The 12,977-nt window shown below is 47.7% G+C and overlaps 1 protein-coding gene across 6 annotated transcripts in view; it reads left to right on the top strand.

Annotated features, from left to right (window-relative positions):
• The window catches only part of RALYL (RALY RNA binding protein like), a 501,772-nt gene that overhangs the window by 415,894 nt on the left and 72,901 nt on the right, over positions 1-12,977 (top strand). For all 6 annotated transcript variants that reach the window (XM_084864793.1, XM_084864798.1, XM_084864796.1 and 3 more), the window contains one exon: positions 4,694-4,726. In XM_084864793.1, the coding sequence (XP_084720919.1) occupies positions 4,694-4,726 (33 nt within the window). The remainder of the gene's footprint in view (positions 1-4,693; positions 4,727-12,977) is intronic.

Genomic DNA, 12,977 nt, shown 5'->3' with positions numbered 1-12,977 from the left:
GCCTTGCTCCCCAGCAGAGTCCACAGAGGCCCGGCTGCTTTGCTCTGGTTTTGGTCATCAGCTGAAATAAATCAACGTTTTCATAAAGCATTTTGAATGATGCGTGCCCTCATTATTCTTTGTTGTTGTAAAACACCAAGTGTTATAAATCCTTTAACCCATCACTGGATGTCAAAGAATTCATCTACAGTTACCCACGAACAGGCTGTCCGCACTGCACATGGAAGAGGCTTGCCTGCTTAATCTTTCAGCAGTAAATGAATCTGTAAGAATTTTAAGAATACTGATAGAAGTGTGTTAGACTTTAATATGCCAAGTGTTTGTACAGAAAGACATCTAAGAATCACAAGCGCATATCTTTGATCAAAATCATCATCAAAACAGCTGTGAGCTTTGTGTATACACTGAGCCAGCTTCTCCCCATGCAAGGAGCAATTGGTTGGCTAAGCTCTAAGGCACTGGACCTGGACTCCATGGCAGGCAGAGGGTTCTGCTGGGAGAGAGGGCGCTTGGCGGGAAGGCTGCAGAGGGAGGCCTGGGGCGATGGGCCCCTGGAAGCTGGTGATCTGAGCACTAGCACTGCAGCAGCGAGAACTGAGAGGCTTGAGCAGCGTGAAGAGGATTCGGCCACAGAAACAAGGGGACAGGAACGGCTCTGGGCCAAGGCTGTGCGCTGAGGCTGTGCAGAGTGAATGAGCAACATTCTCCGCCCTCCAGCTCCGTCTCCAGTATCCCAGCGGTGCCAGTGCCAGTGGGCCATTGAGTGAGGGGCAAAGAGGAGAAGAAGAGCAAAGGAGGGAGAGAGGGTGGGAGAAAGGAGAGAGGAAAGGAGGGAAGGAGGGGAGGAAGGGAGGGGGGAGGAGGGAGAGAGGGAGAGAGGGAGGGAGGCAAAGAATGGGATTTGGGCCGTGTTGTGTTAAAGGCACCTACAGTTGAAGGTGCACGCTAGGCAGATGTACCCATGCGTCGGAAATGGGGTGATGCCAGAGGGACGTTTGGGAACAACAGGAATGAGGACAACATTGGGAATCGGATTTGACCTCTCAGGAGAATTGAGGAAGAATGAAGGGAGGACTCGCGGCAATCCCATCAGCAATGTGCAGACAAACCAAATAAACGGTGAGACAAGGCATGCCACACTGGACGTGAGCCCAGGACCTTCGGGCCCGACTGCCTACATTCAAGCCTGGCCTCCAGCACTGCTGGCCGTGTGGCCTTGGGAAGACCAGTAGCGTCTCAGTATCACTTACCTCTTCTGTAAAGTGAGCTCCACCTCAGAGGGTGGGTGTCATGTTGCTGAAATAAATGTTCACAAAGCATTTTGAATGATGCAAAGCCCTCAGGAAATACAGCCTAGTTCTTTGTTGTTGTAAAATACAAAGTGTTATAAATCCATTAGCCCAAACATTGATTTAAATTTTGCATTCTATTTTACTTGTCTACTGCGCCTATGTTTTGGAAGTTTATCTTATTCTACTCATAATTCTGTTGGATCCTGAACGAAGTAGTATTAAATTCGCTACCTATTTCCTGTTAAAAGTAAATCTCAGGAAAGTTAAAATCAATTACTTTCTTCACAGAACAATTACCTTATAAAAACTCAGAGGATATAAAAAAGGCAGGGCATTCTGCCATGTAATCATGTTCCTAGGGTTTAGATTGATTAACAGTTTCCCCCAGGGGCCTGCTTCTCCAGTACTTTCCTTCTTTTACTTATTTCACTTTTCAGGACTAAAATGACAGAAGTGGGTTTTTCCTACATCCCAGTCATTTCTGGTCTTAGAGTGACGGCTGGCCTTTGGCATTGCCCTGGCCCCTATCCGTTCTGTGGGAGAACCCTGCAGATTATCCTTTTGTTCTTCACCCCGGCCCTTGGGCTGGCTCAGGGTTTGCTATGTGATGAATGAGAAAAGTGTAAGAATCTCTGAGTCTCTCTGGCAGGGCATTGGCCCTGAGTGATGAGGGCGCCCAAGCGGGTGGTGGCGAGGCCCAGCATGGCTCACTGAGGTCACTAGTCACCACTGCTGGAGGAGACCTGAGGCAGGATGGCCTGGTGCCTGGGGCTTGCATTCAGTAGACATCCTCTTCCCCCTTTGCTCAGCTCCCAGAGCACCAGCCAGTCCTCTCGTCCCCGCCGCCCCCACCCCAAGCCCAGGGAGGCCTCACATGGAGCCTCAGGAGCTTCTTGTCCAGGTGGAAGCAAGCACCATGCCCTTATCAGTCTGCACACCCCCTCAGCCTGCTGACCAGGACTGTGTCCTGAGACGGTCACAGCGGCGGAGATATGGAGTGGACGCAGAGACAGGCCTGTTCCTGTGAGCAAAGGGGTCAAGATTGGCTTTAGAAGGTGGTGGAGAAACTCAAAGCTAAAGAGACCATGCAGTGGGGAAGAAGGAAAAATTGGTGCTCACATTGAACCGGATGCTAAAGCCAGCAAGGCGTCGCTAAACCCAACACATCTGAGCAATAAGGAGACAAGCTTCATGCAATAAAGTGGCTGTAGGAGAAGCGATTTTACATGGAAAGCCCTGGCCAGGTGGCTCAATTGATTGGTGCATCGTCCCAGACACCAAAATGTGGTGGGTTCCATCCCCGGTCACTGAGTGTACCCGTGGCAACAGATCAATGTTTCTCTCTCTTCAACGGTTATTGAAATTGTCAAGAAAGGGGTGACATACACATAAATAAAATAATTTAAAATGAGAAAGCTTTAAAAAATCTTAAGTGCCAGAATTTAGATGAAAATGTTTTTAATAATTGCCTGCATTTAACCTATAATCCCATCTAATAAAGAGGGAATACGCTAATTGACCATCAGGCCCTCACAAATATGGCAGCACCCATAGCCAATAAGGAGGGAATATGCTAATTGACTGCCACACCCTCAAATATGGCAGCACTCATAGCCACAAGATGGCAGTGCCCAGTCCTTTCAGCCCTGCCAAGGCAGCAGGCACACAGCATAGCCAGACCCACCCCCAGGTGGGTCCACCCACTCTGTGCACCTGCCTCCAGAGTCCCCCAGTCCCCTCTGTTCCCCAGCTGCCCAGGGCTGGCCCAAGGCTCAGGCAAGCCGCCGATAGCTATCTAGCCACCCAGGGCCACCCAAGGCTCAGGTAACCAGGACCAGCTGAGGCTGGCACTGTCAGCAGTGGCAGCAGCAAAGGTGTGATGGGGGCATTGCCTTCCCCTGATAGCTGGGTCACCTCCCACCCCTCAAAGCTCCTGGACTGTGATAGAAGGCAGGCCAGACTGAGGGACCTCTCCCCCTCCAGTGCATGAATTTTCATGCACCAGATCTCTAGTCTATAATAAAAGCATAATGTGCAGATCAACCAAACAGCTGAATAGTGGAACCATCTAGACTGCCACACTATGACACTGGCGCCAGGCAAGCCAAAGTGGGTGCAATGTGATTGATTGGGGGGCCTATCATCGCTCCACAATCACCTCACAGAGGGAGGCCCAGGCCATCCTCTTCGGGCGATGGATTGTGGGTCTCTGAGGAACCGGAGAACTGGGGGGTGTGGAGGTGAACACAGGCAGCGCCAGGCCAAGGTGAGTGCGGGCAGGGGGCGGGGTCGTGAGGCAGCTGGGCTGCGAGGGCCTGCCCTTGCATAAGTTTCGGGCACCAGGCCTCTAGTTATATGATAAAAAACATATGAAAACAAAGTGGCCAGTCACACCCATCCGACGGCCTCCTTGGTTGTTAGCGAGAGAGCATGGGGAAGGCTGCCTTTCTGCTGGCTGACCTTTTGAAAAGAATACAGAGCTGATGTAGGAAAGAAGCCCTTTCCCTGGTGCAATCCTAGCCTCTGCTGTAATGAGGAAAATAAGGGCCACAATACAGGGGTTTTCTATTTGTTTTTTGGTTTACTAATTTTATTTTATTTATTTTTTTACATTTGCCTTCTTATATCTCTTTCCCCCCCCCCCTCTTCTGTTCTTCCATCACTGTTTATTCTCCCTCTACTCTCTTCCACCTCCCTTCCACCTCCCTCTACGCCCTTTCCTCCCCTTCCCCGCAGGAGTTCTTTTTCTTCTTTCTATTTTGCTCAATCCCTCCACCCCAATGTTTTTAAGTGGATTGTTCAAGATGCCGAAACACAGAGGCTTCCTTCAGAACTAACTTCCCGTTCACATGTGAGGAGCCACAACAAGCACCTGATCCCGGGGCACAGGGAGCAGGAGGGCCCGGCCTGTGTCCTGGCTCCAGGTGGTGGTGTCACTAGTGGCCAGGTACCATGATGTTTACATCTTTATGCTGGAAGATGTACTGGAAATAAATTATTCAATTACTATGTAACCAAATGCTTTGTAAATTTTACTTCTCCAGCCATCACAGACACCTGTAGGAACGTCTACACACAAATTACTGGGAGTAGGGGAGACAGAAAATAAGTAGACTTAGAGAGAGCAAATCAGAAGTGAAATAACAATGTTATCCTAATGCATCGTTTCAATGCTACGTCCCATACCGGGTTTCTCTCATGTTTTTAGCCTCCCCATTAATCCAACTAGAATTTGAATTAGTCCAGATTAGGTGTTAGTGTATTATTTATAGCTTTTACACTGGTGCAAGGTTATGCATTTTCATCCCAACAAGGATAACAATTCAGTCGGGTTTATACAAAAGCAATTTAATTGGATAGCATATCATGTTAAAATAAACTTTTCATATTTTTTTTCACAGACTTGACTCAAAGGAGCCTTTCCTATCTGTTGGGTGAGTATATGTCTAAATATTTTAAATATCAATTCTTTAATCAATTTTTAATTCAAATTACCAATGTTTACTGAGATGGTGTTTCAGTCATTTCAGTCCATATTCAGAGTCCTAACTCATCTCTGGGCGCATCCTTTCTTCAGCAGCATGGCTGCCTCCATCTGATAAAGACTTAAGTGAACGGCAGCCTGGGCTGACTGTGACCTCAGAAATGAGCTGACGGACATCTGTGCAAACTGCATCTCCATGAGCACAGGGTAGACTGGTCATCTACGGTCTCATCATGTACACGTATGCTCAGTCAGGTTCTCAGCTTTCCTCTGAACTGCCGAGTCACTGTTCCCTGTCACCCACCGTGGCCGTTTCCCTTCAGTCTTCTCTGCTCAGTGATTCTCCCGCCAATTTCTCCAACCCAATCTCCAAAATCTCTATCTTTTCTCTTTTTTTCTCATTTCACTTTCATTTCTCCACTCCATCACTCAGACTGGCTCTCCGAACTCAGAGCCGGTGGTGTCGTCTGAGTCAAGATACATGGTCCAATGGTAGTATAGTGTGAGCAAGAACACAGGGCTGGTCTTCAGGCATTCCGCACTGACTGTTCTTAACGGATCTGCCCAGCAATCTTTTGACTCATGTATTAAAGGACTGTTATGTATTAGTCACTTTAGGACATTTTAACAGATTAGTTACAGGTGAGAGCACTTCTGCACGCTCAGCGTATGTCCAGAAGGAGCTGGGGGAGGTGATGTCTCACCCTGAGGAGGTTGTGCAGCATTTGATGAAGAAACAATCACATCTAGGGTCCACGTGCTCATGCTCGGTATCCAGAACACGAGTGGGGTTAGGTTCTGAGTGATCACGTCGATTTTATTTTGTGTCTTTGTTTGTGGCCTTTGAACATTCTGTGCCTCCTGGAGCACCATGGTCCCTCCCCTCTACTCCTCATAAAAGCATCTCAGGAAGTCGCTTCAATCACAGTAATCAAAATAATGGCTTGGGAGGCTGGGGAATAGAATGAGCAGGTGATTTATTGGAGGACCTCATGAAAAATGGAAAGTCGCGTTGATCAGGTCCAAAGAAATCACTAGAGCGTGCTTCCTCCTTCATTGTCATCAGCTGCTATTGTCAGACGTCTGTGAGCCAAAGGCAGCCTTTCATTCCGAAGGCACGTGTGTCAGGGGGTGAAATAGCTTTTCTCCACGCCTCACTGAGTGCACTTTCCCAGCAGCCTGCCCTGTCCTCCCGCCACTCTGAGATGGAAGTCATTTTTATTGCGCAGCCTCCATATCTCTGTCCTAAACTCATTCGGAGTTTAGAACTCAGTAGTAGAGCCCTGAGAAAACATTTTCACAGAAGAATGATTTATAGCTCAGCAAAATTCAAAATGGGAAAATGACATAGCAGATGATGATATGACTTAGACATGGCTTAGGTATGACTTAGGCATTACTTAAGTATGACTTAGATATGACTTAAGTATTATTTAGACATGAATTATGTGTGACTTAGATATGACTTAGGTATGAATTAGGTATGACTTAGAGGTGTCTGAAACATAACTTAGATATGACCTAAGTCTGACTTAGATATGACTTAGAAGTAAAGTGGGTTGAAGCGTACACCCAGTGGTTCTGCTGACTGAACATTTTACGTCCTAGTGAAACTTCCCCATTCTCCTCCAAGGAAGTGATTTTAAATACAATTGTCCAAAAGTGTCGGAATCTCTCCTGATCCTCTTCAGGGAGAGACAGGGTAATGGTGACCACAGGACACACATGAGCCTACCAGGCGCAGGTAATCTGCTGCAAGAAACGCATGTTCAGAGATGTGACTTTTACCTCAGCTGCTTGCCAAAGGGAAGAAGAGCATGGTGTGTGGTCCATGATATCGTGGACATGTGACCATATGACATAGGACCCTGCACACCTCACAGACATTTGCTTTAATTCTATGTTGAATAAAAAATTGTATTAATGAATAACGCAGTGTTTAATATCGCATACTTTAGCACTGCCTGCCCGTGTCTTAAAAAGGTGCCGCTGTGTACATTTAGAAACTGCCTCCACCTCCTTCTTCTGACCCTCACAGACAAGCTCTATTAGTTGAGGCTGTTATGTGTGAAATAGAGAATAAGTAAGAAAATTTGCATCATACATTTAGCTCGGGCCTGGCACGGAGGAGCTGTCAGAAAGTCAGCTCTCCTTCCCACCCAGAACAGGTAATCCAATTCCAACCAGCAGCTACCTTTAAACAATGTGTCCATTTACACTTGAATGGCTACACCTTTTGATAGCCTAAGGGCAAGTTTACATGTAAACAAGTTTGCTCTCAATTCCCAGGGCAGAAAAAAAAAACAAGGTTTAAAATTATTAGATTTTAAAATTTATTCTTAGAAGTGTAAAAGTTTATTAATTAAAAAAAGAATTATCTTCTTTGAATAAAATTATTTCATTTGAAAAAAAAAAAAAGAAAAGAAATTCAGCTCTCCTGCAGCCCTAGAGGCGCGTTCATGTTGTGCCAGAGTCAGTCAGAGATAAGCGCCTCCTGCAGGCCATGCTTTGAGCTACATGTGGAAATCAAAGACGTTTTTATAAAGCAGAGAAAAAATAAAACCTGGGAGTGAAATAGGCTATCAAACATGAGCACATATATTCCGTTTCATATTTTAATGATCAACATTAATAATTGTCATTTAAATTCCTGTAATGAAAAGAAATGTTGATATATTTTGATGCCCATGTCTTCTTAATGTAAATATGGAAGAAAATTTTCTCCTCAGATAAATGTGCTGCAGAAATTATGAAACAGCATTTTTATATTTTTTATGTGTTTTTATTAATTTCAGAGAGAAAGGGAGAGGAGAGAGATAGAAACATTGCTGAGAGAGAAACATCCATCCGTTGTCTCCTGCACACTCCCTACTGGAAATCAAGCCTGCAACCCGGACTTGTGCCCTGACCAGGAATTGAGTCATGACCTCCTTGTTCATAGGTCAACGCTCAACCACCAAGTACACTGGTCAGGTATAAAATAGAGTTTTTAAATGACGCCACATAAAATCAATTGGAACATACCTATGGAAAATTTTGTCAAAAACAGTTACAACACAAGGAAATATTTGCTTACAGAAAAGCTTGGGGAATTGTGAGAGGAAATTGGTGATCTCAGATCTTCCGCTCTAGACTGATATAAGAACTTTCACATTTACAAGTCAGTGATGAATAAATAATGTCATTGGGAAAATAAAAAATCTCCCTAGCTGGTTTGGCTTCATGGATAGAGCATCAGCCTGTGGAGTGAAGGGTCCCAGGTTTGAATCCAATCAAAGGCACATACCTCAGTTTCAGGCTTGATCCCTGGCCCCAGTCAGGGCCCATGTGGGAGGCAGCCAATCAATGTCTCTCTCTTACATGAATGTTTCTCTCCTCCCACCCCTTCCTTCCACTCTCTCTAAAAATAAATGGAAAAAAATATCCTCAGGTGAGGATTAACAAAAGAAGAAAGGAAAATTAACAATAAACACTGGCCTAGCAGAAAGCCTGAAGGCTCATTGGACCTGGTGATGCTATTTCCCAGGGTGGGTCAGTGCATAAGGTGGTTTCCATGGCTACCTGGCAATTCTGATACCGCCAGACCTCTAGATCCTGTCTGCACCAAACCAGCATTCTCCCCATCCTCCCCTTCCTGCCCGCAGGCAGGTCATCTTCACAGATATTCATGGTCTCGGGATCGCTTCAAAAAAACTTTGGAATCTAACTTCCCCCATCCTTACCCCCTTCTCCTTCCCCCCTACCCCTCCACCCCCTTTTTGAGGCACATGGAGGTGGGCTCTTGATCTCACCTGGTCTGGGCTCAGCATGAGAGGCCCGGGGCCAGGGAGACCAGAGGGCCTGAGAGCACACTGCCTGTGCGACAAAACTCACTCTGGCGTCATCCCAGACTGAGGTTGGGGTTGCACTAAACTTAAATGTTGCCGAGGCTGGTTTGGCTCAATGGATAGAGCGTCGGCTTGGGGACTGAAAGGTCCTGGGTTCGATTCCGGTCAAGGGCATGTACCTTTGTTGCGGGCATATCCCCAGTAGGGGGTGTGCAAGAGGCAGCCGATCGATGACTCTCTTGCATCGATGTTTCTAACTCTCTATCTCTCTCCCTTCCTCTCTGTACAAAATCAATAAAATATTAAAAAATAAATAAATAAATAAAAATAAACTTAAATGTTAAATTATTTTAAAATATAATTTAAACTCTTAATAAGTGATTTTATTAAATATTAATAACAATGTTTCTTTTTTCAAATTATCATAAATATATCCCATATAAATGCATAATTTATATGTAATATGCATTATGTGTATAATTTATTATATATAATATAAAATACTTTTCGACAAATAAAATAATTTATTAGAAAATTTTATTAAAAATTAATTTTAAAAATTAATTAGACTTAGAAAATAAAATGCTTTTCCCTTCTCACCTGACAATAAGAAGTCCCAGCTGAACTGCCTGGACCTTCAGCGCAGACCCAGGCCTGCGCCCAGAGAACCCTTCAGTGGCCTTTTCCGCCGTCCTCCTCGTCACACCTGGAAGCAGCCCCGGACCACTCCTGGCACGGGCTTCCTCTGAGGGGCCCCGGGCAGACTCTGATCTGGAAAGTGCTCTGGGAGAAGAGGGGCATCAGTCAGCACCTGGTAAAGAATACGGACTGACTGGTTGATCCAGTTAAGATTCTAAAATCAAAGTCTTAGTTTAAGACCAGTTTTGCCTTGAGAAAGGTCCCCCAGCTGCTTAAGGACAGCACAGAGGAGGGAGGGTGTGCCTTCTCTGGCCTCTGAGCGGAGATGTCCACGTGCAGCCGGGGCCACGGTGAGTCCTCCAGGGACAGGCACTCTCACACTGAGCTGCTCATCCTCAGGCACCAGAGGGAACCGCAGTGAGTTAGCTCCTCACCTGTCCCAGGAGCTGGCCTTCTAAAGGGAAGGCTGCATATGAACTGATTGCATTTGGAACTGAAACCCTGATTCATGCCAGTTGTTCAGCAGATGAATGTTCGCAGGAGTAGCTTCATTGGGAGAATGATTATTTATCGCATGGGTAAACACCTTTTTCAGGCTTCCTCACTGACTTAGGATAATTTAAATAACTCAGGCTATTTAAAAATTATATAAAAAATCAGAATACATTCTTTTCCAGGCTTGACTGAGGCATTTGAACACACACTCAGGACACGAAGCCCAGTTATGGCCTTGATCGCACTGAGGCGCTGGCTCCATGAGCAAGGAGCCCTGGCCAGCCGAGCCGCTCTCCTGCTCAGCCCCCGAGACCCTGGGCACCCTCACCTGTGCCGGTCGGAAACCCGCTGTTCGGGGTGCCATGAATGAGCCTGGAGGACATTTCAGTAACTGAAACGTCAAATAAAAAGGCCAAGGTGCATGGCCTCACAGAGGCAGAGCTGGCCCAGCTGAGCTCAGAGCCTGGGAGGGGGGCAAGGGCAGGGCGGGAGAGCAGTGGCTGCCAGCTACGTGGAGGTATGAGTTCTGGGAACTGCCGTTTAGGGTGACTTGTTAACAGCACTGTTTCCTATACTTGCAACTTGCTTTTGAAGACGTGGATCTTCAATGCTCTCACCCAGAAAGCGGAACTGTGGGAGGTGGTGGCTGGGTTAGTTGGCTGGGCTGTGGAAGTCATTTCACAGTCTGTACGCATATGGAAACACCAAATGTGTGTCTTAAATATATGCAGATTTCATTTGTAAAAAAAAAAAAAAAAAAAAAAAAAAGGATCTAGAAAGAACAGAAGGGAAATGCCCGGTGGAAATGCCATTTCTCTAGGATATCAGAGTCAGGGGGGAGGGTGCCATCCCGGAGGCTCCCGCTGAGCATCGAGGTCATGTCTGCACCGTGCCTCGTTAACCTACTAATTCCTGACAGCAAAGCAGCTGGGAAGCCCAGCGCGGGCATGAGGTTTGGGCCGCTCAGCCAGGAGGGCGCAGGGTAAGCCCGCAGGGAGCCTTCAGTCCGCTCCCCGCAGGTCAGGTCGCTGCGGGAGGGCAGGGAGGGGGAGATAGGCGCAGGCCCGGGGAAGTGGGGGGACAGCGAAGATGCTGCTGTCAGTCACACCGGGGAGCAGAGGGCAGGGACCAGGGTGGGGTGGCCACTGCGTGCACAGGAGGATTTGAGATATCTGTCCCCTCAACCAAGAAGCTCCTCTCTCCAGCTCTTCTCGCCTCGTGCTCTGGACTCTTGGTTCCTCTCAGCTCTCTAGGGACTCATTGCAGGGCGCACTCCTAGGCTCCCTCCTTCTCCCACGGGCCCAGGCCATGGCCCCACGCACAGTGGGAGGCGACGCTGGACACTGGCCCTGCCTCCCGCTGCACTGAGGCCCCACCACGTCTGTGACGGGACTTTGGAAACCAGGACTGTGACTCCACGCACATAAAACCCGCCTCCTCCCAGCGAGGCCCAAACATTTTCTTTCTTTTTTCAAGATATCCTAAGGAACCACCCCAGCCCCCGCTGGGGAAAGTGGTGTCCCGGGTCCCTGGTGGAAGGATGGGAGGCTGTGGCCTGTGCTAAAATCCAGGTGCAGTGTCAGAATGAAGGGAGGGCAATGAGAAACTGTCCAAAACTTTCAACACCCATCGGACTTCACGGAGTCACCACGGCCAGTTCAGTGACTACTTTGTGATCCTGTAGTTTCAATTCCTCTCGGTCTCCAGGGAAACGGGGATACGGGGATGACACCAATTTACCGCTTCTAAAAATCCATTTCTCGCTTTTTAAACTCAGACAAGTGCCACCACAAAATGAATGGTTCTTTTAGCAAGTGTGCTGTCATTGCTCTGAGGCCCCGGGCTACTTCCCGGGCCAGTGCACGGAGCCTCTGACGCCGCAGTCATCATTTATTCATCAGCCTGCCCTTAGCCCGGCTGCGGAAGCCCGGAAGCTCAGCCAAGGCTCTTACCAGGATTGCTGCCTGCAGTGTGCTCCCGCCGCCAAGGTCATGTAAACCCGCCGGGTGGCAGGCAGCCTCCCCAGGACACGGGCGATCCATCCCATGGTCTGCGTGGCAGAGGCGCCTCAGCACAAGAACCAGCGGCCGTTCACTAACGAAACTCAGAGGTGTCCTCCCAGCCCGGCTCGGTCCTGCCAGCTCTAATGTCATGGCTGCATGCGCTGCTAGGGCCCCACTGGGCTGCTGGCGGCCACAACCGCTTTCATTTCTCCAGGAAACGTCCTCCTGGGAGAGAGGAAAGTGTTGGATTGCAGGACTGATGCGCTCCTGGAGGGAGGAGAATGCACAGAAGCATTAACAGACTGACTGATATTCTACTCAGAAAGGAAGCAGCGGGCGGGGCTTTGTTGCTGATAATATTCAAGGGAGTTACCAGCACTTCCCCTGCACCTCGCAAACTCACGTAACCACGTGTCCCACACGCCAAGTGCCATGGTCTGTACCGGCTCCGCTTGGGGACTGGCTATCACTTGTCACGGGCACCTTCCCCAGGTCTGGGTGACCATGAAGCCTTGAGGTGTTTAAAGAACAATCTATTGCCCTGACCGGTTTGGCTCAGTGGATAGAGTGTCGGTCTGCGGACTGAAGGGTCCCGAGTTCAATTCCAGTCAAGGGCATGTACCTTGGTTGTGGGTACATACCCAGTGGAGAGTGTGCAGGAGGCAGCTGATAGATGTTTCTCTCTCATTGATGATTTTAACTCTCTATCCCTCTCCCTTCCTCTCTGTAAAAAAATCAATAAAATATTTTTTTTTAAAAAAGAGCAACCTATCATTTGATACACAGTCAGAGAGAAAACACTATTTAGGTATTAAATCCATTTGAACCGATAGCAAGTCTGATGTCACCCAGGCTCTGTGTGTTTTTAAGGCAAAATGGTGTTAAAATTGTAACTGAGACAATATTGGCTAAATGATCTAATTGCACCCTCTAAACTCTTAGCCATAGCGATTTTTACCTCTTAATTATTTTATTTTTAATATATTTTTATCAATTTTGGAGAGGAAGGGAGAGAGAGAAGCGTCGATGTGAGAGCAAAACACTGACCCACTGCCTCCTGCACCCCCGCTGCTGTTGGCTTGGTGGTTTGGGCGCTGCAGCCCGCCCGCTCCTGTGGTCTCCACCTCTGTGCCCAGCTCTGAGCAGCGCTGGCCTCTCTGGAGGTGAATGTGCTTCTCGAAACCACCACGGCTTCCCCGAGGAGCTGAGCATTGCTCTCGCGTGCTCAGCATCGGTT

This window comes from Pipistrellus hanaki (assembly GCF_964339955.1).
Source record: "Pipistrellus hanaki genome assembly, chromosome: 17".
In the NCBI taxonomy this organism is placed as follows: domain Eukaryota; kingdom Metazoa; phylum Chordata; class Mammalia; order Chiroptera; family Vespertilionidae; genus Pipistrellus; species Pipistrellus hanaki.
Note: the sequence above shows the minus strand (reverse complement) of the source record. Positions and strands in the feature narration are given on the sequence as shown.